At 31.9% G+C, this 23,831-nt stretch overlaps 1 protein-coding gene across 4 annotated transcripts in view; it reads left to right on the top strand.

The window, feature by feature from the left end:
- Positions 1-1,246: 1,246 nt before the first annotated feature.
- LOC111000719 (mitogen-activated protein kinase-binding protein 1) overlaps positions 1,247-23,831 on the top strand; it is a 61,825-nt gene continuing 39,240 nt past the window's right edge. For all 4 annotated transcript variants that reach the window (XM_022270274.2, XM_022270273.2, XM_022270272.2 and 1 more), the window contains exons 1-2: positions 1,247-1,553; positions 10,889-11,399. In XM_022270274.2, the coding sequence (XP_022125966.2) occupies positions 11,262-11,399 (138 nt within the window). In that variant the 5' untranslated portion in view covers positions 1,247-1,553; positions 10,889-11,261. The remainder of the gene's footprint in view (positions 1,554-10,888; positions 11,400-23,831) is intronic.

The raw sequence follows: 23,831 nt of genomic DNA, 5'->3' as shown, positions 1-23,831 counted from the left end.
TAAGAATGCATAATTAATTAATGATAGCTCAAATGTCATATATTTCATTTTTTTTGCGCCCATGGCGCAGGCTATAGTATTTCGACCATACCGCGTAGTCTTTCGTAGAATGTTTAATTATATATTAGGTTCAATTATGTCTTTCGTAAATTTCAATTTCAAATTTAAGTACTGTTAAATCGTTATCAATTGGTGTCGTAAATCCACGGGTAAATCCAACACGTTACACGTGGTGTCAAATCAGTTGTTTTGTCAGTGGTCAAATCCGTGCAAATATCATAGTATGAAGGCCTTTCCTATTAGGGATATATTATCATCATAGTATAAAGACCTGACTTATAACCTTAAGTCATATATTTAATTCATCGCCATTTATGTAGAACCTACATCTAGCCCTAGGGGTACTAAATTCTTCGACACGAACTATGTCTATATCAGTCTATTAATGATTTTTAACACAGATATCTAATAACCTATCAATATTATTAAAAATTAAATATCGAAAAAAAAATTCTTACAAAAATAAAAATATATTCTAATTTTGGTGTTGGCATGAGAACTTTCATGATCTCTATAGAAACTTATATCCGCCACAGTCACTGTAACTAAATACAGCCAACTAAACAACGATATGCACCACCAAGCGAAGAAGAAATGTTTATGCTATTCACTATTCAGTCCCATAGAATTAGCAGAACACGTGAAATTGATCTTATCTCAGCAAAATATAAGAATTTGGTTGAAAGGAAGAAGCTGGTATTTGGGAACACGGGCCCAGAGATGTGAGCAGTATTCCACATGAGCTTACGACCTCATGAGGAGGAATACTGCTCACATATCTTGAGCTTTGTAGAGCTGTTTACGTTCTACCTCAGTGAAATATTGCATAGCGCTATCCAAAACACCCAGCTTTTGGTAGCCTGTTTGGCTCGTACTTCCTGACTAATATGACTGCGGAATTGGACTTCTTTCAATATGAGAACTTCAAGCATACTAAGGCTGTATGAAGTACTAGTAGAGCGCTTTCAAATTGAGCACACTCGATAAAAATATATTTTTTGGCAGAAAATGAACAAACCTGTGAGTCTTGTAGGGTAAACTAAACAAGTGAATATAATCATTTGTTTACGTCAAAATGACTTACAAGTTGATTTAAGGTAGTTTTTTCACAAAGATTTTACTACAAGTAGGAACTAAGAGGTAGTGATTGCGAACTTCATCTATGCTCGATAGTCGATAATAGCCTGTGAGTTGTGACGGTAGCTCATCTGTGGCGCGTACTGCCCCTAAGTGGATTTGTAATTTATTAAAAAATAAGATCAGACTGTGCATCGGGCTGCTGTATTTATTGAGGAGGAAATTGCATAAAACTCGTGAGAATTGGGTGTAATTTTGTAAGGTGTAATTTTATAGTGTAGACTGTACTGAGCATATTTGTGTTAGTTTGAGCATTTTTAAAGAAATATTTGTCTCTCTGCCCATAACGAATTTTTCGGACTGACTGTGTTCAAACTTCAATTGTGTTTTTAAAAAACGAATTCGGTGACTATTTGGTAAGTACTATTTTCCTTAACTACTTATTGTTACTATTTTTTTAAGTTGTAAATCAGCCGTAGTAGCCAACCATAGTGAAAGTGATTTAAAAGGTCATTTTTAATGATACAGCAGAGCAATTGATTGATGTAAATGTACAGTATGATAGTTAGTACCTTCTCATGAGTGTTACATGTGAAAGTTGAAATTAACAGCCTTCTTATAGTTAAAAATGTATTTATCTTTTATGTCCACAAATTGTCCACCCTTTAGCAACAATCTGTAATTTTAGAATATTAAAAATAATTAAAAACAAGCTCACATACTTTTAGTTGATGTTGTGTGGCAAAATGAAATTAATAATTGTGCCTATAATTATTTTTTGAGCCCCCTAATAGTGATAACTTTTTCCTTGAATTAGTTCCTCATTGCTTCATTTTTCAAAGCATAATATAATTAAAGACAATTGATTTAAAATTAGAAATATTTTATTTATTGTGAACAATAATTATTTGAAATTGTATATAATATGTTTATGATTGTGAAGGTAGTTCATTCTTATAACATAGTCACAGTATTTAACTTAGTTTAATAAACCTGTTAATTGTATCATATTATGTTTTTGCTGTATCTATAACACATTTAAAAAATTTCACTGTATTTTTATCCATCATTTTAAGCACTTGTAAAATTATATCAATTATGTTATAAATTTAAATGACATATTATAAGTTTTTTAAAATAAATTTTCAGATTTCATGTTTGTATTAAAGAAAAGATCCACTTCTATACCTGGTCCATATATGAATTCACAAAAAACAAAGTACATTATTTATTTTTTTGTAAGAAATATTTTTAAAATTAATAGACACTAATTGTTGGAAGCGTTCATATTTGCTAATTAAAATTTGAAACAACCTTGGTAATGAAATCCTCAATTAGTCTTTGTTTATTTAATTCTAAATGCATTTGGTGGCATTATAGTTACTGGTACATTAACAAGAAAGTATAATTAAGATGGTAAATTTATGAAATTATTTAGTTATAATTAAGTAATAGCTGTATTTCAGAGAGTAATAAAATGTTTTGAAATAGATATAATAGTAAAGAAAATTAAGAAAAAAAAGGAACAGTATTCTTTTCTGGCAAAATGCAATTTCAATTCTTCTCAGTTCAAAAAAAAAGTTTAAGTTTAGCTGCACTATAATTTTCTAGCAAATTGGTGCAAAAAATTAAATCTATCCTATCCCTCACTGCATTATGAAGTTTAACCAAATTTGGTTGATACCAAGTTGGTAAAAATAATGGAAATCTCTATTTAATATGCAAGTACGGAAAGTGTTATCAGTTCTTGTAAATGTTATCTTGAATATTGGATTTTTATCAGTCAAAGCCATATTTAGTTAGCCAGTGTTCACATCTACCAGAGTACTTTGAAAATCATATTTTCATATGTCTATTAAAGAGCTAATTGCTTATATTTATTTAAAATAAGTCACTTCTAAGTTTAAACTTTTAAAATATTGAAAAGCAGAACATTACAGGATTTTTTAAAAGAATTGTTAAACTATTTAAGCGCCACTTTCGCGCTCAAACCGAATAAAACTCAAATTGAACTGTTACATATATACAGAGATAAGTACTTTAATCTGTTTTTGTAAGTAGCTATTTTGTCACAGATCACTTACGCAATACGATAAAATGATAATCGGATTATGATACGTGAAATTTACGAGAAGCCTCATGTATTCCATCGAAGGACACATTAAAGAATTTTGCGTGTTTTGATATTGATTAATCGTATTAGATAACTAGAACTACATGCTGATTTTTAATATATTTTAACTAGCGAAAGATATGGAATAATTTTTATATCAGTATTATCGACGTCATCAATTATGAATAATTACTTACGAATTTAATTTCTTCTTAGTTTAAAGTTCTTGGCAGAGTCATCGCGACCTCAATGATTCATAGCGGGCATCGAACCAGTTACCCGCTAACTGTGCTGTGGGAGTTTATAACAATTACGCACAAAAAATATCATAGAAACGCAGTTTTCAGGCCAAGTTAAAGCCATAGGCTGCGCAGTTTGTCCGATGAATAAAATACTTTCGATTAAAAATTTAATAAATGTCTTTCGTGTGTAAATAATAAATGTAATAAATATAGTTATATGTTTTACAGAATGGTGTATTTTATTGTTTGATTCAATTGAAAATTTTTCCGATGTCAATAAGTTTTCGATATTGTCTATGTATTACGAAATGAAGACATTTTATGCAAATCGAATAACCACTATCTATACCATGTACGTTTATGGTTCGCGTGCTGAGCAGTTTCACTAAGTTCTATCGGAAAGTAATTTGTTCTCGGAAGAACGTTAAATATTAATTTAGCCGCAGCGTTGCGAGAATTGTTTATGTGAATCTCAGGGATTCTGTACAATAGATAATAAAATGTTTATTATAGGTACTAACATATAAAACTACCAAAGTTGTTATTCTTAAGTGCTTTTGTATTATCCCTCAACGTAACGTGTGTGCTAGTTATGATAACGGTGCCTTCTCTAGGCTAAATGACTTGAATTTTTTTTATTTTATTTGTCTGGTTTAGTATTGATGGTAGCTGAATATGAAAAGATCTTCGGGTGCATGTACACAGATAATGTAAAGATGTTTGTTTTTGTTAAAAAAGAATTAATCTCAACAAACTTATTTTGCCAAAAGTATCATACTTATATTTTATGCATCACCTGCGACATAATTTTAGACTGTACAGAATGGGAATAAGAAATAAGGTACAGACTTGTAGAAGACGCCGAGATTGCTGGTTTAGTAATAACATTCTAGTGTTGCCACTCCTCCAGTTATGTATTGAACATTCGATCCACATATTCAGGTAACAATGGAGGTAAGACAAAGGCAGGATGTGGCGGAAGCAATGAATTTTTAATGCGATCTCTTTTATATGAGTATTCCATCTGTGGCTTATGGAAAATCATAGATAATTTGTTATTGTTATAGTTAAGTCAATGAACGCTTTCAAACAAGTACAAGTAAAACAAATACCAGAGCTCTTTTATCAGTTATGTAATTTGGGATTTTAGTATTTGCAGATAATCTTAATAAATAAATGCAATCATAATAATCAGAATGTCTCCTAGGCGTATTTACTTTATCTATAATGATTCCACATTTTTGTGTTATACTTTTCTCTAAATCAATGTAATATTAAATGATTCGATCGCGGAACGAAAGAGCATTAAATCGATGTCGAATTTCGATCATTCTGTCGATTATAGAGAACAGTTTTAATTGCTGTCATTGGCATGGATTTTAACTAGGTCAGTAGTAAATTGTAGCGAAATTAAACAGTGAAAAATTTCTTGAAAAGTAAGAAAAGTTTGGGAAATAATACCTGAGTAATGCAGACACGATCAAACATACCTTAACCCTATTACAGTATGCATACCAAACCGTAAATTTTTATTTATATAAGTTAGCAGACTTGTTAATTTAAATCATAATTTTCTTAAATATATGTATTAGATTTTCTTTAGACAAACCAAGATCTCGCCAACATGGTAAGTCATAAGCATAGCACTATTATGTATTTGAAAAAAATATAATTTCCGAGAAAATATCATTCTTTTCTTTGATCCACACATAAAGCGAGTCACTACCATAACATGTCTTGCTACAACTAGAAACAAATTAATACTTACTCTTTCGTGTCACGATTATATTAAGTACTATTTTTAAGGAAATATTGTATATTTAATATCATTACAGTACATGTTTACAAATGCAGTTCTATAATAAGAACAGATAAATTAATTGGAGCGTAACGGCGGACATTTCCGTCGATAGCTGGATGATGTTTTAACTGTTTGACAATGTTTACCAATATTAGTTAATTCAATACAGCTACTTTTTCTATTAACAGTATGACGTATTTATCGGAAGAGACTTGTATTTTGTCAGTGTTTTAAAGCAGCAATTATTGTTGTAGCGTCCTCGCTTGTTTTTCTCTCCTTCCTTCCTGCATTTTGGAAGTTGCCAATTCGAGAAAAATGTATTGCAAATAGAGCCTTGGTAATTTAAATATGGATTTTAATCTGTGGGTCTTGTGTTTTTTCGGTGTAGGCGAATATTACGTATTAGCAAAAGTGAAGGTGGACCGGATCTACCTATAATAGCTTTTGCAATTACTTTCTACAGATAAGATTGTATTTATTGATATCTGTGCTTTCACTTGTTACCTATGGATGTTTTAATTGTTTAGAAAATCGAATATTTTTTGCATTATGGATAGATATTACAGTAGCCTTAAACCTATTAAATTAAAGGTGAATAAGTACTTAAATATTTTATTTATTAATAAATTAGTATTGAGTAGTTATTTTTTTAAAGTTTTTAAGGGCTGAAAGAAAATTATATTTTACACCTTTTATTAATTTATTTTTTTTATGGATTTTTTAAACACTACTTGACCTCGGGATTGTCTCTCAATATTTGTCTTGTCAAAGTTGCTTTAGAATTTAGATTGACAATTTATTGTGGAATACTTTTTAGAATACATATAGGGAAGAATTCACAGAATTCGTATCAAAATAAAAGTTATTTCGTATTCTTCAAATATAAAAGCTTTTATCCTTAGGTATAATAAAACGTGTTATGACACATTAGTGACCTAATATGTATGTTCGCTGAATTGATAAAAACGTGCAAAATATAAAGGTCACAAAACCTTTGTTAGAAAATAAAAATTTGTTGTGCATTTTATGTATTACAGGAACTTGGTATCATCCATTTTAAAAATCGAATTTTACAGAATGAGTTCAGGCCTTAACTTGCGTAATCTTATATATATATATGTAGATTGTATATTTTTTTTTTATGTAATAGGAGGATAATGCGCAGGAGGCTTAACTGATGATAAGTAATACCGCCGCCCATGGACACTCACATTGCCAGAAGGCTCCCAAGAAAAAAACCTACCGATTCTTAAAAGGCCCGCAGCGCGCTTGCGAGCCTTCTGGCAGTGCGAGTGTCCATGGGCGGCGGTGTCACTTAACATCAGGTGAGCCTCTTGCTCGTCTGCCTCCTGCAACATGAAAAAAAGTGCATTGCCGACCTCTCAAGATTTGGCACGCTCTATTTTTAAAGGACGCTTAGTGGAATTGGTTCCGAAATAATTCAGTAGGCAGCTGGTTCCACATAGTGATGCTCCGCGGCAAAAATTACGTTAAGATACGCTCAGATTGTACGTGCCTGAAAAGTATTTCAGATCCTGTAGGCAGGTCTGTGTGAGTGGAGTTCACGTACTGTCCCGCTTCAGCTTTCACGTATTTCACTTATGTTTTGCCTTTCTATCTGATTGAAGCTCGCGAACTGCAGCAGCAGTGTTAAGGTTAATGACTACCTAGAAGACAAAAACGAGTAGAAATAGTTCTATTGTTATAATTTGTTTTGTTATCTATGAAGTGTTGTGTATATGTATAACATGGTGAATGTGGTAAATCACAGAACAGATTTTTTTAACTTGTGATGACAATGTGGTTTATGACATTTTCCTTAGAAAAATTTTAATGTAGAGGGTGGGTAAAACTTGCTGAGTTTCTTGCCCGTTCTTCTCAGAACAAGGCGAAGAATGAGAGATGAATTTCAGTTGCTTGTATTTTTTAAGTAAATAACATTTTTAGTAGTTTAAGTTTATAGTCTATATTTGTTTGGTTTGCTTTAATTTATAATTAAAGCAAACCAAACAAATAAACGACAAGGAACGGCAATTCTATTGTGTCAAACAAATACAGCAGTAATTTTTCTTGTGATAATCACCCAAATGCCAACAGGTTCTGGCCGGTTTTGCTTTGGGTCGTTTACAAGTAAACTTACTATTATAAAATCGGCTGAATATCTTTGAGGCCCCTTATTAAACGGCGTCGTTTAGTAAAAAGGCTAGGCTGTTCATTGAACGATTCGAACGAAGAACGAAGCTAGTTTGCTGCGACATTTAGATTAAAACATCCAGTTGGAGTTCTTACTCGATTAAAGAGCCGTAACAGTCTAGTTTAATCTTCGTCGTAATAGCAATAACGTGTGTAAGTATAGTCAGAAGTGACGGCTTGTATTATATTATGTATTAGTGGCCCGCAGTCCTAGTCAGTTTCACATGTCTCGCTTGAATGACGATCACTTCATTCAAGAATAGATTGAATGAAGTCACATTCCATTTGTTGAATGAATAATCTTTTGTTTCATTCATTCGTAGGTATATTGGGGTAGGTGGCTCTAACATTTTGGGGTAGACTTAGGTTTTAAGAAATTTATTCTCATTAAAATCATACATGGCTTAAAAATGTACATTAAAAATGTACAAAAATGTACTATAATGTACCCTTTGGCGATACAGGTACAAATATATTTCGACCTCTGTAAAAGCTTTACATGTTTTTTATAAATTTTATCCAGATCCAGGATATTCAAATTCTTGACCTCACGGTTTAAATGACTGAAAATGAAACGTTTTAAAATACTTAGTTATGTGAGAGTATCTGATATATCCCAAATGTATATGAATAAAATAGAACATACTAACAGTGTCTCCCCAATAATAGAGGCTGTAAGTAGTATTATTAGACAGTTATGCTAAACATTCTGAATAGTAATTTAGGGTAGAATTTACTACCGCTTTGATTGAAAGGTATATAAGGTTGTCTCAGTTAAGAGAAAAGTTATTTAAAAAAATCCAAACAAAAATGAAAAATGCATACACAGTCAAGGTTTTTATGGTACGGCATTTAAAGAATTAATTTTAAACTTATATTCCCGCTTTTTACGACTCATGTAATATAGCCATAATATAAAACGTTGACTAAATATTGTACCGTGTCTGTTACTATGGTTACGATGTTTTGTAAAGCAATAGTAACCATAGCAACGAAAACAGTGGGAGCAGACTAGTCGCGGAACGGGTCAACCATAATTTACATATTAGCATACAAGACATATAACCTTGCCAATGTAGTTATGGTACATACAGATATGATATGTAAAATCAAATTATATTATGTATTCGTGAAAACACCTCATGAATTTACATAGGAATGTGGTCACATAATTTATAATATATTAGCGATACCTGTGGTTTTTTCTATGTAATAGTAATTTTATATTATTTTTTATTACTCATCCCCAGTAAGCCTTTGATCGTTGAAGCTTTTACATTATTAATATGTGTAATAATTAAAGCGAACTATTAACAAGAAAATTTATTCTTTACAGATTTTCAGAACTTAGCCAAATCATATCAGAGCTTTTCCCTCTGGTTTCATTTTGTTTTCTTTTTAGAGAAAGGTTTCAATTGTTTACGTTTCATCTTGATATAACAAGCACTAACTTTGGATAATTATATAGAGGGTCGCACCGGTGCGAAGCCATTCCTTCGTTATCTGTAGGCGAGAATTTGTATATTTATAAAGTAGGTATTACTTTTCAAATATTTTTAAGAATTATATTTTTCTAAATAATGTTATTTTCACTACATTTCTAATCATAGAGCTATGGAGACGGGTTGTATGCCGGATCCAAAATCCACTATAGTAATGAAGCCTTTTTTATTTGAATGTTTACAAGCAAAATAAAAATTATTAAAAATAATCTTTTTAGCAACCCCTTTCAAGGACAGACTGCCTTCTGACATATGCCTCATATAGTAGTCTAAAAAGTAAATATTTCGTATTTGTATTGATTTTCCCGTATTTATAAGAGAATAAAATGTGAATTGTTAGTTGATTTATACAGAATAAACGATATGATGATCATACTAGGCCTGAAGTCACCTTGTTACGAAAATAATAAATTACATATTTAGCACTGTTCTTAAAACGGATTCAATGGAATTTTACAGTTAAAATCGTTTACGAAGATACGTTTAATATAACTGAATTAGGTACTTATATTCTCTATTGTATTAGGTTCTTAATAATAACGTCATCAGCTGTTACGACAATCGGTTTTATCGATCAAATATGAGTATTCCCTACGATGTTGTTATAACAAGTTTCTTTACCAATTTTTTATTAGAATTTGCATTTTTTGATATTCATAGCTTTCAAATTAGACGCGACAGAAAGTAAAGAATCGATAAAGAGTGAAGCCGCGAAATATAATTAAGATTTCACATTGATATTTCTCTAAGAGCATACCAATCGCATACTATACATGAAAGTCTCTGACCATAGATGGGCGGAAAATGCAATTATTATACTCAATTTTCTCTTTATAACTCCTGGCTGCGGTTTAAACGTGGATACATTTTATTTATGACTATAAACATTCAATATTTAGAAATTTAAACATTAAAAAAAAATTAGATAAATTCGTAAGTTAATGCGCTATAACTTTTTCGATGTAACAGACCAACAAAACAAGACTCATTCAACATAACTTACATTATTTATCTGTTTTTATAAGTATACAGAATTGCAGACGCCATTTTGATGCACGACTTAAATTAATAATTTAAAACCTAGCTTTCGACGAGAGAAAATCTAACAACATATCACCAAAAAACGCATATAAACTACTCTGTTAAACATTACGTGGGCGCGTTACCTCTTATGCCTTCAATATCTAAAGCCGTAGTAAACGATTGGATAAGAAACAAAAATCTATATGATTGATTGATTTAAAAAAATACACGAAAAGATAACAGATTAAGTATAGTGTGCGATTTTATTCTTTTTTAAACGATAATGTTCTATAAATTAAACATGTCCGCAAAATGTTATAAAATTTACAAGGTTCATTTCGCAAAACATTTGAATAAATAAACGCTTAACAGCTTTCCGAACATCGGTTCAAGTGGCAAGGTTGTATATTACACAATTTTTAGCTAAAAGATCAATGTTTTCATCCTTTGTTAACGAGATCTATGAAAGTCCTGTAAATTTTTAATCCCCGACGCACAGGGTCCGTCTGGCTCTAAGTTGTATCGATTGGTATAAATTGTTTGTTAAAAAGTTGTTTAGTATATTAAAATGGAGAATCAGTATGGAGTAAAGGTATTTTATTAAAAACATGAAATGGGTTTATCCAGTGAGTTTTCTTACGTTTTTTTAATGTTTATATAGTTTACAAGTACAACCTATAGCAATACGGAAATGTTTTACACAAAAGGTAAAGCTTTAATCTCTAGCTTTACCTTTTGAAAAATACCTGATGATTTTGATTGATAAATTAATTCATACTTTGATATCGCGAAACGTATCATAATTATTGGCAGAACCCCGTCCAATTGATATCTTTGTTTTGTCAATTACAATAATGATCGTTTCTCTCTTTCACAGGTACCACAGTGAGCGAGATGGCAGATAGTCGTCTAGTGGAAATGCAGAGTGCTCCTAGCCTCCGTCGCGTTAGCGCATTTTTGTGCTAAATTTCAATCAAAACAACTGTAAATGATTTAAAATAGTGAAATTATGTGATAGAAGCCGGCCATAGTGTTATTTGTGAGTGAAAAATACGTGATTCCGTTCATAATATGCTCAAGTGTTCATTGCTCAAGACTGAAACAGTTCCTTGAAATGGCTAGTGATTATTTACGTCCAAAAAGTGAATTGAATAGTGATTTAGTGTCGTAAATATTTGTGTTAACAATTGATTTATTCATGTTATTGATATCAGCGCCATCTATTGAGGGATAGTGATGTTAAGTTGACAATGGAGGCCGGTTACATACCGGTGAGCGCGCCAGGCGCGGCACAAGTTCTACCGTCAACCGTTATGGCGCCACCGGCGAATGTAGTTCGCGCGCCTGGTTTGAAACGCGGCAAAATGGAGGAGGCCATTTCTGATCGGGTGAGTCGCTTTTTAATGGTACATATTAATATAATTATCACAGGACATTTAATATGTAAATTAACATAATTTTAAGCTTTTTTTAAATCAATTATATATTTAATACTGACGTATTATTTACAATTCGATCTGCGGCGCAAACTAACTCTTGTGGTATCTGGCAGAATGACCAGCGCTTTGGAACACGTCTGCTTCACAGCTAATGCTGAGCCAGGTCCAGTTACAACTACAACACCACACTTCAAATGTATCTTATTACCTTTTTTCATAATTTTTTGGTATTTTCGTTATTGTTATTATTATCAGTATTTTGTGTTTCACTGTGTGTTTCTTTATTAATAAAATATCTATATGTAAGGTTACATAATCGCATATAATTAGATATATCGTATAAAAATTAATCGAATTACGTATGTGACATTGATAATGATTATGATTATTTAATGATAGTATACACACACGTGTATTTACATGTGTGTGTATCCAATCAAATATAACAAATGATATAAACAGATTTATTAATTCACTCTTTATACCAATAGATTTGATACATTAAAACTATTAATCGCTTTGGTGCGCAGTATTTCATACATCAAATATTATATTTTGACCGAATACGAAAGTCTGGTGAAAATAACTCGGAATGCATAATTCACAGATTAAATTAATATCATTAGTTGAAGTTGGAAATGGGAACACAGAAGTAGGCCGCTCAAGTATACTAGAGATGAGTATTGGAGGCTGTTTCAAGATTTAAGGTTTATTTTAGTTACATATATTTAAATTTCATTGTATATGAAAGTAGATAATATTATAACATATTTGCAATTAAAAAGCTAGCAACACCCTCGCGAGCCTTTTGGTATTGTGTCAGCCTCCTGCCCTGTTCTATAAAAATAAAAAAATAAACAAATCGCGGTTACAAGTGTTTGTATAGGCATTACGAATAAGTTCTAAAATTGCTGCCACAGCTACAATGAAATTAGTCTTTGACGACTTATTCTTTAGATTGTTTGTACCACAGGTTCCCAGGATTACATACCTACATAAATCTTGGTATATTACTTTTGGAAGTTATGGAGTTTCGTTAAGGCTAGTTTGAAAATGTAAAAGTTTCTAAACTGCAGTGTTGGCCTTGCGGTTTTAGCATGCGGCTCTCATCCCTGTGGTCGTAGGTTTGATCCCCGGCTGTGCACCAATGGACTTTCTTTCTTTGTGCGCATTTAACATTCGCTTGAACGGTGAAGGAAAACATCGTGAGGAAACCGGCTTGGCTTAGACTAAAAAAAATCGAAAAGGTGCGTCAGGCATAGAAGGCTGATCACTTTGCCTATTAGATTAACAAATGATCATGAAACAGATTCAAAAATCTGTGGTCCAGATTTAAAAAGGTTTATAATTTTTGTAAAGATGAATGTTTCCCGGAATAAATGTAATTTAATTATTATTATACAAATTACATCGTAACTAAGTCTGACTTTTTCTGTCAAATAGTTTATGCGGTGATTAAAAATTATGGCTTTTTTTAATATAAAATGTATAAGTTGGGTATTTAGAATTTTTAACATCTTAGAATACTAGGGATTCAGTTGATTTTATGTATATTTACTTTGTTGAAGCTGGCACAATGGCTTTGTTTATCAAGAGCCCTTTAGTTCTGGGCGCATTACAGTTTTTCTTAAGTACTGCCTACATATTGTATAATAGCGACGAAATATAACAGTCATTTTCCTGTGTAACCTTTTTAAATGTCAAAGGGTAAATGGCTTAGGTCGTCAAGAATAAAATGACAGCCCCGTTATTAACATAGTGATTATATACTCTTTAGTCATTAATAGTATAGAAATTACAACATTAATCTTGGTCTGTGACTTATAAAGGCCAAAAATAATGCAACAACCCTGACCTCAACCAGTAAATGCTTCCCGCGCAAAGCAAATGTGTGCTCAGCTGTGTTAATTTGACGTGTGATGTCATAATCTGTGCCACTTACTTGACATAATGAACAATTATTGCAAGCTGTCAGCAGATCTGTAAACTGTTATTATAAACGTTACTTAGAATTTATGTTTTAGTAATTATCATGATTTTTTTTATATAGAATAAGAGCAAACGGGCTGGATACTCAACTGATGTTGAGTGATAACGCCGCCCATGGACACTCTAAGACACACGCCTTTAAGAAGTGGTTCTAGAATGACCTGAAGTCGAATTTTATCCGCGACTTTTATAAATAAATATCTATCTATGTATCTAAGTTGTTAAAGTAATTTTGCTATATTATGTAAACGAAGAATTATTAATGATTGATAATGATGTGATAAATACACAATAATTATTTCTTAAAGGACGACAATTAAAAAAGTATTTGCGTAAAGTTGATGATTAAAGAATCAAACATCTATCATAATGTCATTTAACTGTCTTCGTCAAATATATCTCTTAAAATAATATTTATGTTCAAAACTCGTGAAATATGTAGTATAATATTTGACTAGTTTTAACACTAGACAGGAGACTAGAGGCAAAACTGCATGAGAAATAGACCGAGGAAGGTATTACACAAAGATAACCTCGTGATAAAAACATTGTAAATGTTTATGTATGTTGCCTATTGGTTTTGCAAATGACGGTTAAATAACAGCAAATGTAAATGTGTGAATGTATATATGTCTCAGAAGAAGGATTGACGAAATAGTCACGAGTACCTACCCGTAATGAATGATTTAATTATACGCTTAGCCAAAACGCTAGCCTGTTTGAATATGAAAACCACATAAAAGACTTCAGTTTTTAAATAGAATTAAAAACTTGTCGGAGTAAAAGTTGTCCCTAGTGTTAGATAAATGGCTAGACCGCTGTAAGTCTCGCACTGAATAAAGCGAAACACAAATTGATGATAGTGGATCAAGACAGAAAGGTCCTGAATTTCACTTGCAACAATCGTGGTATCAACATCGTTAAATGTTAAGTATATTTTGTATCCCAAATTTTCAAATGTCCAATCAAGTATAAGATTTAAAAATAGCTTATCGTAATAAGAAACAAATCAGCAAGACAGTCGGTGTACACAGATAATCCAATCCAGATGCCTCTCTGCTGATCACGACACATAAGAACTACCGACCATAAAGATATTTTTAAAAAAATATTACCTTATAATAATACATACATACACGAAGATCCTTGTATATTTTGTTCTTCTTTTAAACTTTAGCATCTCATAGTACCATGCTAAAATCAAAAATCTAGTTTTGAAGATGTAGCTGAAAATACTGCTTATATATATTGTTATAAATCTACATGATAAAAAGATTATATTCATAATTTAAAAACCGGATTGCAGCTGCAAAAAAGTAATGAATGTAATAATTATACAATTTGACGAGCAACCTGCAATACAATTTGAACCCACGACGTTTAGCCTCCCACCAGCACATTCTAAACAGTGTCAATTCACGCGCCGCGCGCGCTAGACAAGCGTGCAGTCACAGATAATAGAATTAAAAAATTGCTCTGCATAAGAGTAGTTTTGTTAAAATTGTGTTAGTGGCCAGTTTTTGTGTTAAGGAGGTTTAATAGTATGGATTTTATGGATATTTAATGTAGAGGATTATGGTATGGTGTCAAATGAAAATTTGAAATTATAGAATTTTTTATCGCTTTCCGTACGTTCATATGATTTGCGTGGAAGAATTCGTTTCGCTAATCGTGATCTGTGATTTTAAATAGGTTTATTGAATATGTATTGTATGTACTGGAACACACAGCGATTAATTGTCGAATAAGATTTTAGGTTACATAATATTAGGTCACAGTTATTTTTTTATTTAAATAATGATTTTATATATAAATACTAAATAATCTACAAAGTTGTTCTAATTAAATTGATATTTAATGGCACGAGTAATAAAATGACACTACACTTGGACAATTTGTTACCTAATTTAACTATTAAAACCGTAAGCATTTGTGTTCTGAGAAAATCTGTGTTTAAAAGGGAATTAGGATGTTGAAAGGAGGTTAATATTTAATTGAGGATGTCCTTAGCTACCACGAAGTAGGGCAATTTTTAACGTTCTTAGTACGTTTTGAGGGTATTATTTTCACCGTAAAATACTCGAATTATATAAATAATTCGAATTCATCTCGTAACAATTTAGTACAGTGATTACCAACCTTTGTTGTGCCATGCTCCACTTAAGCCTTTCTCAAATCCTTATTCCCCTCAAATAAAATATTTTTAATATTGACTTCAATAAACTCTTTCATTTATGAAACTAAAATCATAGGTTTTAAGAAGTTATTAGGAATTTGTTAACGAAACACAGTAAGTAAATTTTACAAACATAATGAAAAACTATATTTTAAATTCAAAATATTTTTTATAAATTTTCATATTTAACAATCAAATTGCCCTGAGCCTCACGTTGGGAAACTCTGTACTAGTATCTACTATTTAATTACAACGCTTAAGACATTAAAACTGATTCTTTATACAGATATATATATATATATATATATATATATATATATATATATATATAATATGTAATTAATATAACGTTTAAATGGCTTATAGGCAGGAAGTGTTAATTCAGTAAATACATATTAGGAATTAAGTTGGATTCACTAGAAGAAAAGTTATTTAGATTTATCGTATATAACAGCGACTGCTAAAAGTGAGCTAAATGTACATATTATGTAGTATTCGTAGTTAGAAGTTTACAACTAACCCAAAAATAGTTCACCTGCTTGACTCAAATTAACCATATTTGCATATTTGTTATCTAAGAACTATTTGTAATATTTGTGGCAGTTGTGTGTCTTCAATGTGAACCTTATGTTGTTATTATTAAGTTGAAATTCCCGTAATTGTGAATATTTAGTAGATAAGCTGAAGCGAAAACAAGTCGGTAAAGTTAATATCGATAAGGTCTTGTTTCAACTGCTTAAGCAAAGATTGTTTTAACGTCCGCGAGTAAGTCATAGATCATGGTCCCAGCGCGATTGGGGCGAAATAATAACTATTTTAGTTTAGAATTAGCACCTGCAAAGACGTCAACTGGGCAAAAATACTCGTGTACCAATGCCTCTTTTAAAGTTTGTACATATTCAAATTCATTTATTCATTTAGGAAACACAATGTACACTTATTAACTTTATTATAGGAACACATCAAAATTCCTAAATGCTAAAAAAATCTTATATTATATTACTGCCAGTTATCAAATAAAGGGCAAATAAGAGAAGAGAAGAACTGGCAATAAACTCTCCGCCACTCTTTTTAATTGCAAAGTTTTTTGTTTTACATTACCACATGACATCTTAAGTGATTAATACTTAATTATTAATAAAAAAATAAAAAAATAAATGTGGTAGGTATTTATAAAAGAAATCCTTATATAAGAAGTCTGAAGGTGATAAATTACGATAAAAAATGAGGGTACATTTAAAACAGATTTACAATTTAATCTGTTTGAAATGGATTAAACTTAACTACGGGTTTAATAATATTCAAAAACAATGTGTGAAACATAATCTAATTCTATCTTTATTAACACACTGACAGCACGTCTTTCGGTTCATTATCACCTTTACGCTGATGACCTCCAGGTTTACGTTCAGTCTACACTGGATCGGCTTCCTCTCGCGATACAAACGATGAATGATGCTCTTAAAAATATAGCTAACTGGAGTAAAGACTTTGGTCTTATAATTAATCCTTCCAAGAGTCAGGTAATTGTCATAGGAAGCCCTTTCTTTATTTCAAGAGTGAAATGGGCTCAGATCCCTGGCGTTTACCTTGACGGTGTGGCTTTGGCTCTTAATAAAAATGTAAAAAACCTTGGGGTCTTCTTCGACCAAACGCTATCCTGGGGTCATCACGTAAAGGTAATCAGCCGTAAACTATACGCCGCGTCTAATTCTCTGAGACGTCTTTCTAATTTCCTTCCTATCCGCACTAAAACTATGTTAGCGCAATCTCTTCTGCTTCCTATTCTCGACTATGCGGACTCCTGCACCTCTGATATGAATGAAGAGCTACTCAACAAGCTCGAACGCCTGCAGAACTTGTGCATACGTTTCATATTTGGTCTTAGGAAATATGACCATGTGTCTAAGTTCCGCAGGCAGCTGGGGTGGCTACCTATTCGACTCAGACGTGACGCTCATATTCTTCAGCTTCTATATTCAATTCTTTTCAATCCCAAAACCCCTTCTTATCTCAAAAATAATTTCAAATTCTTAGGTCCTTCTAACTATACGCTACGCTCTTCTAATAGATGTCTATTGGAAATTCCATCCCACAGCTCTTCCTTCTTAGGCAATTCATTTTGGATTTCCGCCATTAGGCTGTGGAATAAGCTGCCTGAGTCTATACGATTGGCTTCCTCCCTATCGTCTTTTAAAACCCTTCTATACAAATATTTCCTAAACTTATCCTATCCTGATCAATCGTGACCTGTGTAATTCTTGAATCTCCTGTTCGTTTTGTAAATTCTCTATTTTCTTGAGTTTGTAAGATTAGTTTTAGCTAGTTATTATAATATATATAGTTACTAATAGATTAAGGATCTATATTTTAATATAAATTTATTTTGTTTTTTTTATATAACTTCTGCACTTCTTGCACCCATCATTTTTCTTTATTTATTTCTATTCTTACTAGGGTTGCCTGGAAGAGATCGCTTATTAGCGATAAGGCCGCCCGTTGCATCCCTTGTAATTTATATATACTGTGTTATTTGTATTTCTTTAGCAACGAAGTGTAAATAAATAAATAAATAAATAATATGTTAGATTACTATGTAATATAAATATTGGATGATTGAAGGTAGAAAGAAGAAATAATTGATATAGTAAATGTGTATGTGTTGGATTTAATTGTCGTCTGTGGGTTTGTAATGTAAGTAGGCTGTATTTTTGGCGGTAAGGTCGTATTTCTGTGTCAATGTTTGAATATGATTCAAATCGGCCAGTATCCTTGGAATTATATATTACCGATCATATCAGATAGTAAACATAATCCATATTTGTTCGTTTTGTCTTTAAATAATTGCTTAACCTGTTTTACATACTTAAGAAGATCGGACTACCAAATGAATGCCTATGGTCTACTCCTTTGCCTAAGGGGGTATTTCCTAGGGTCTTCTTCTCCAAATGGCAAAAAAAAGATATGCATGGGCTATGGTGACTACTCTTTTTGTACGACCCGTAGGGTCGTTTGTCGTCCTATCCTATACAAAAAAAATACTAATGGGTATTTATATACATTTTGCATAGCCAATGGAGTCTTAACTAATATGGGACTGAAGTGCCGCCTAAGACTTCCGATTAATAAATATACATTAGGCCTCAAATGGAGTAAGCCTTCTATAGACTTGTTTACATAAATGCGGATAGAATAATATTTATTTACTTGGATTTATTTTGTTGAAGGTCGAATGGATTAGCTTTATTTGTATGGCAGTTTTTTTATGCCGCGCACTACCCCCTTTGTGGTACCAGGTGCCCACTGATTATGTACACGTATTTCCGGATTGCACTTGCGAGCCCTCTGCCATTGATAGCATCCATGAGCGATTTGAACCTTTCGAAGTTCGACTAAGATTATCTCAATAGATCTGCGTAAAATTATCTCTCTTATTCCTTTATTTTTCTTATTCAGTTTGCTGCTTTTATAATCCAGCTACAAAGTTTACAGATAGATTTCTGGTGTGTATATACATATATATAATCAAAATGTAATAAGGAATAATATTATTTATTTACTGATACACGTCGCCAGTATTCAATGAAATACACATATGAACGTCAATTTATTTTTACGACTTGACGACGAAAATTATTACGACTTTGGGTATGAAAATCACGTAGAAAATGGTATTGAAAAAATCTGAATTCAAAAGTAGCTTTTTGTTAGTTTTCTCCTTATGCAAACTTTTGCGATTATATGAACTGAAGGATTATGGGTCGTTTATCAAAGAAACGATAGTAATTAGCAGAAATATAACTTTTATTTGGTAATAAGACGAATGACAGCAAGAACACTTAGTTACAACAACCTTCATATATAGTGTTGCCACCTAGTTAAATTTTCAAAAACTATTTTACTTAAATTGCTCAATATGAACGAACGAACGAACGAATTAAATGCACCAGTTAGGTTTGTTCTAAAACCATACAAAATCAGGTTTAAATATATTTATATAATGCAATCTAACACTTAACATGCAACGATAATTTCATGTTCCACTGAGTCAAAACAGTGTTTTTTACGGTATTTCTTGAAAACTCTCTCATTTATAAACTTTTAAGTAAGTATTTTGTCGTAATCACTTATGTGGCATGTTAAAATGAATTACAGGTAATTTTAGTATAGTAGTATAGTTTTCATAGTTTAGTACTATGAAAACTAAGACGATTTCCCAATTGTATTGTCCGATATTAAATACCAAAAGAGGTTACTATAGAAAATGAAATTTATGTATGTTATATCTTTTATAATCAGCAGTCATAAGTATGCATAACCAATAATTGCTGATTGAATATTAATAACCTTTTTATATGAAATTCGATGTGCGATGCATGAATGGGTACTTTTTAGATTTCACTTTGCACTAGTCAAATTAAAATGATCGTAGCGGGCATTCTTAGACTTTGTCGAAAGATATTATTTACAACTAAAAATATTTTTATTGTTAGGATTCGGTGAACTTCATTTCCCCTTAATATGTTTTTTTAGTAAGCCTACCTTTTTAGTAGCTACATACCAACATATGACACATTTCGCTATGCTATCCGTTTATAGGCTGTTCGCTTGTCACGTATAAAAACTTAAGTGCTAAAGAAAACTACATTCAGAATTGCTTTAGTCGTCTTCGAGATTTAAGCTTAGACATAGAAATTGACCTAACATTTATTACTAAAAAAACGCACACACAGAAACACAGAAAATAACAATACATATAAAAAAAAACAATGCGAGATACATTATTTTCTCTTTTAAAGAACAAGGTACGTTTTAAGTCGTTTTAGAGTATTGTAAATTGTAGAGTAAATATTTCTAATCCATCCATATAAAAAATAACGAGTATTGTCGACGCCTAAGCAACAATTTAAAATTCAATAATTGTCGGATTCCTCATTGGAACTGCATAATGTGTGACATCATGCATAATAATCTGCGCAGTTTGTGTCAAGTACAATCAATCTTTAATCCTATAAATATCATCAGAAATCTTAATCTACTTTGTATGGCTAAAGACATTGAATTACTTATCAAAGAATATTTGACATTAAATAAAACAAACTGAAATCATACCTGGTGCCACAGATAATATTATGTCGTAAATTTGTGTTAGTTAAAGGAGTTTTCAATTCAACATTTATTACGTGTGTAACTTTGTGAATGTATTAACTCCAGAAGTCATAGACTAAATTGAAAGTGTTCTTAAGTTAGTGGCTTGACTAATGTTTGACCTGATTAAAGATTTTGGTAAGGTTATCACAATCATACCTACTTTATACGTAAATATAAAGTAGGTATGTTTGTGATTAAAATAAGTGAACATCTTAAGGACGAAATGCTGGAATCTGATCAACAAATTTATCACGTAATAATTTGTTTTCGTAAATTTTCACATTACAAATAAGTGCTTAGTAAATACTTAGACTTACGTAATACAAAGCAATATTTCGAAGGTCGTTTGGGGTGACATAAGAACGATATACGCTGTTATAGCATTAGGAATATTACAGTTTAGAATAACTAGTGTTTTCGATGTGTGCAGGAGTTCCTTAGATTATTTTAGACCCTTATAGTTAGATCGATTAGTCTCGTTAGTATTGAAGTGTGTTATATTTATTTATAACAATATTTGAGATCAGCACTATACAGTAAGGCTTGCGTGTTTCATTTCAATCTATAATCTAGATATCGTGCTAAAATGTGATTTCGGAAGATGCCCGCATTGCCGAATGTGGCGTTACGGTCTGGTAACCCACTGCCATTCCGTTCCGCGACAACGCCAGACAGAATCTGTGGCACCACAGATAATTGGCTAAAAATTGACTATATTTACCAAGGTATTATTTGAATAAGAACTGTTATGATTGTAGTGGGTTTAGATAAAGATTTTTTGCTGACATTAGTGTAATAGATAGTATTATTTTATAAATATAACAAAAATGATTGGATACCTGTATATGTATCTCAGGGTTGAGAACAGCACGTTTTATCGAGGCTACGAATCAATAAGTTAAATTATTCAGTTGCTTGTTTCTTAAAAAGCCGGCAACGCACTCGTGAGCTCTCTGGCATTGAGTGTCCATGGGCAGCGGTATCACTTAACATCAGGTGAGCCTCCTGCCAGTTTGCCCCCTATCCTAAAAAAAACTTCATAGATTAAATGATTAATTCAAAATTGATAACGTAAAATTGTATCATTAACCATATGTTTAAACATGATCCATTCGCTACAATGGCAATTATTTTCTTATTTCAAGTAAATTATTTTCTGTGGGAGGTAAAACTTAAAGCTAGTGACGCTCCAATCCTAAATAGGTCTTGGCCTCAGATTTCATCAGTTCTTTGATAATTTTTATTTTATAGACAAGTAGGTGATCAGCCTACTGTCGGACAGGTCCTCGATTTTTGGATTCGTGGCCTGCTGGTTTCCTCATGATGTTTTCCTTAACCGTACTGAGTGAGAGTAAGATGCGCACAGACGTAAAGTATATAAGGCTGGGGATCGAATTTACTACCGCATGCGCAATGATGCCATTAGGCCAACACTGCTTTATAACTTTATTTGTACCTTTGAACATATATAAGTATAGTGTTGAATAAAACATATGATGTCAATGAAGAAGCGTACATAAAGACAATAATAGCGTTATATAATATTTTACGCCTTATAACACAAGCGGGCCAAGGATGTTAAATTATAATATTTCATAAAGCAAACACTTTTAAGCAGCGGAAGATATAACATTTTTTTCTTTTGTCATAATTTAAAAAAATATGCTTACGAATCAATAAATTTAATGATTTAAGTGAAATATAGGTTTTTATAAAATACGAGTTTATGGGCAGTTAAAGATTAAAAAAAAGATAGATTGCATCAATCAATTCTTGATCAATTTTAAGCTTTCTATATTTAATATTAGAGGAGAGTTGTGTTGGCCTAGTGGCTTCAACGTTCGGCTCTCGTCTGCGGTCGTAAGTTCGATCCCGAGCTTTGCAACACTGGATTTTCTGTCTATGTGCGTATTTAACATTCGCTCGAACGGTGAAGGAAAATATCGTGAGGAAACCCGCTTGCCTTAGATTAAAAAAAAATCGACGACTTAGGAGACTGATCACCTACTTGCCTATTGACAAATGATCATCAAACAGATACAGAAATCTTAGTCTCAGACCTAAAAAGGTTGTAGAGACACTGGTAATGTAATATTTAATATTATAGTTCTGATTTGTATTCATATATGTATACAGTACTTAGTAATAAGTAGTTTACCTAACTTACTTACAATGAATATTCAGTGCATATAATCAAATATGTATTAGGTTTAAAATTATTACGCATACATCTAGGAAACGAGATAGCTTCCACATTACCAAGAGATTGCCTTACACGAATCACTGAGTTCGGAAATTGATGGGTTATGAGGTTTTATAAATGACAGATATATTGCTATACCTATCCTAAATATGTAAATTATCTTTATTAAACTTTTTATATTGTTATATTTGTACATATATGTTTTTTAGAATGTTTGTTGTTAGAACTGGGGGAAAACAGCCAGGATATTAAGTGAGACCGCCGCTCATGGATGGACACTCAGACTGCTAGAAGGCTCGCAAATGAACCGCGTTGAGCGACGAATTAGTTCGGAAATATTTCAGTGGGCGGGTGGTTTCACAGTCATTACTATCTAATATCTAAAATAATAATTATTATAACGCAATTTAATCTTGTTTTAAAACCTTTAAAATACATAGTATATTTCCATAACAAGCCGAGTTTCATAGTCCTTCACGAAAAGAGCATACCAATTCTTTATAGACTGGCAGCGCGCTTGCCAGTATGCTCACAGTGTGTGTAAATAAAAAATACAAACATATTGTTTGCGGTAACAATCATAAATCAAAATCCTTCAGTTAGATTTTCAAAGATTATGTACCTTTATTTGAGATTTGATAAATAAAAAATATCCATATTACACCTTGTGTTGGTTGGATTTATTATTGTTTCGTTTATTCCAATCGGTATTAAATCTACTTTTATATTACTGTAATAATATTCTAAGATTAATTTCGATTCCATCAATGCGTATGATAACCATAAATGACAGAACGTCAGGCGTCACCTCGAAACAAATATGGCGGCAATTTCCCGCACCCGTTGTTCCGGATAAGATGGC

The sequence above is a fragment of the Pieris rapae genome, chromosome 15 (assembly GCF_905147795.1).
Source record: "Pieris rapae chromosome 15, ilPieRapa1.1, whole genome shotgun sequence".
Taxonomy (NCBI): domain Eukaryota; kingdom Metazoa; phylum Arthropoda; class Insecta; order Lepidoptera; family Pieridae; genus Pieris; species Pieris rapae.
This window is presented reverse-complemented; position numbering and strand designations above follow the sequence as displayed.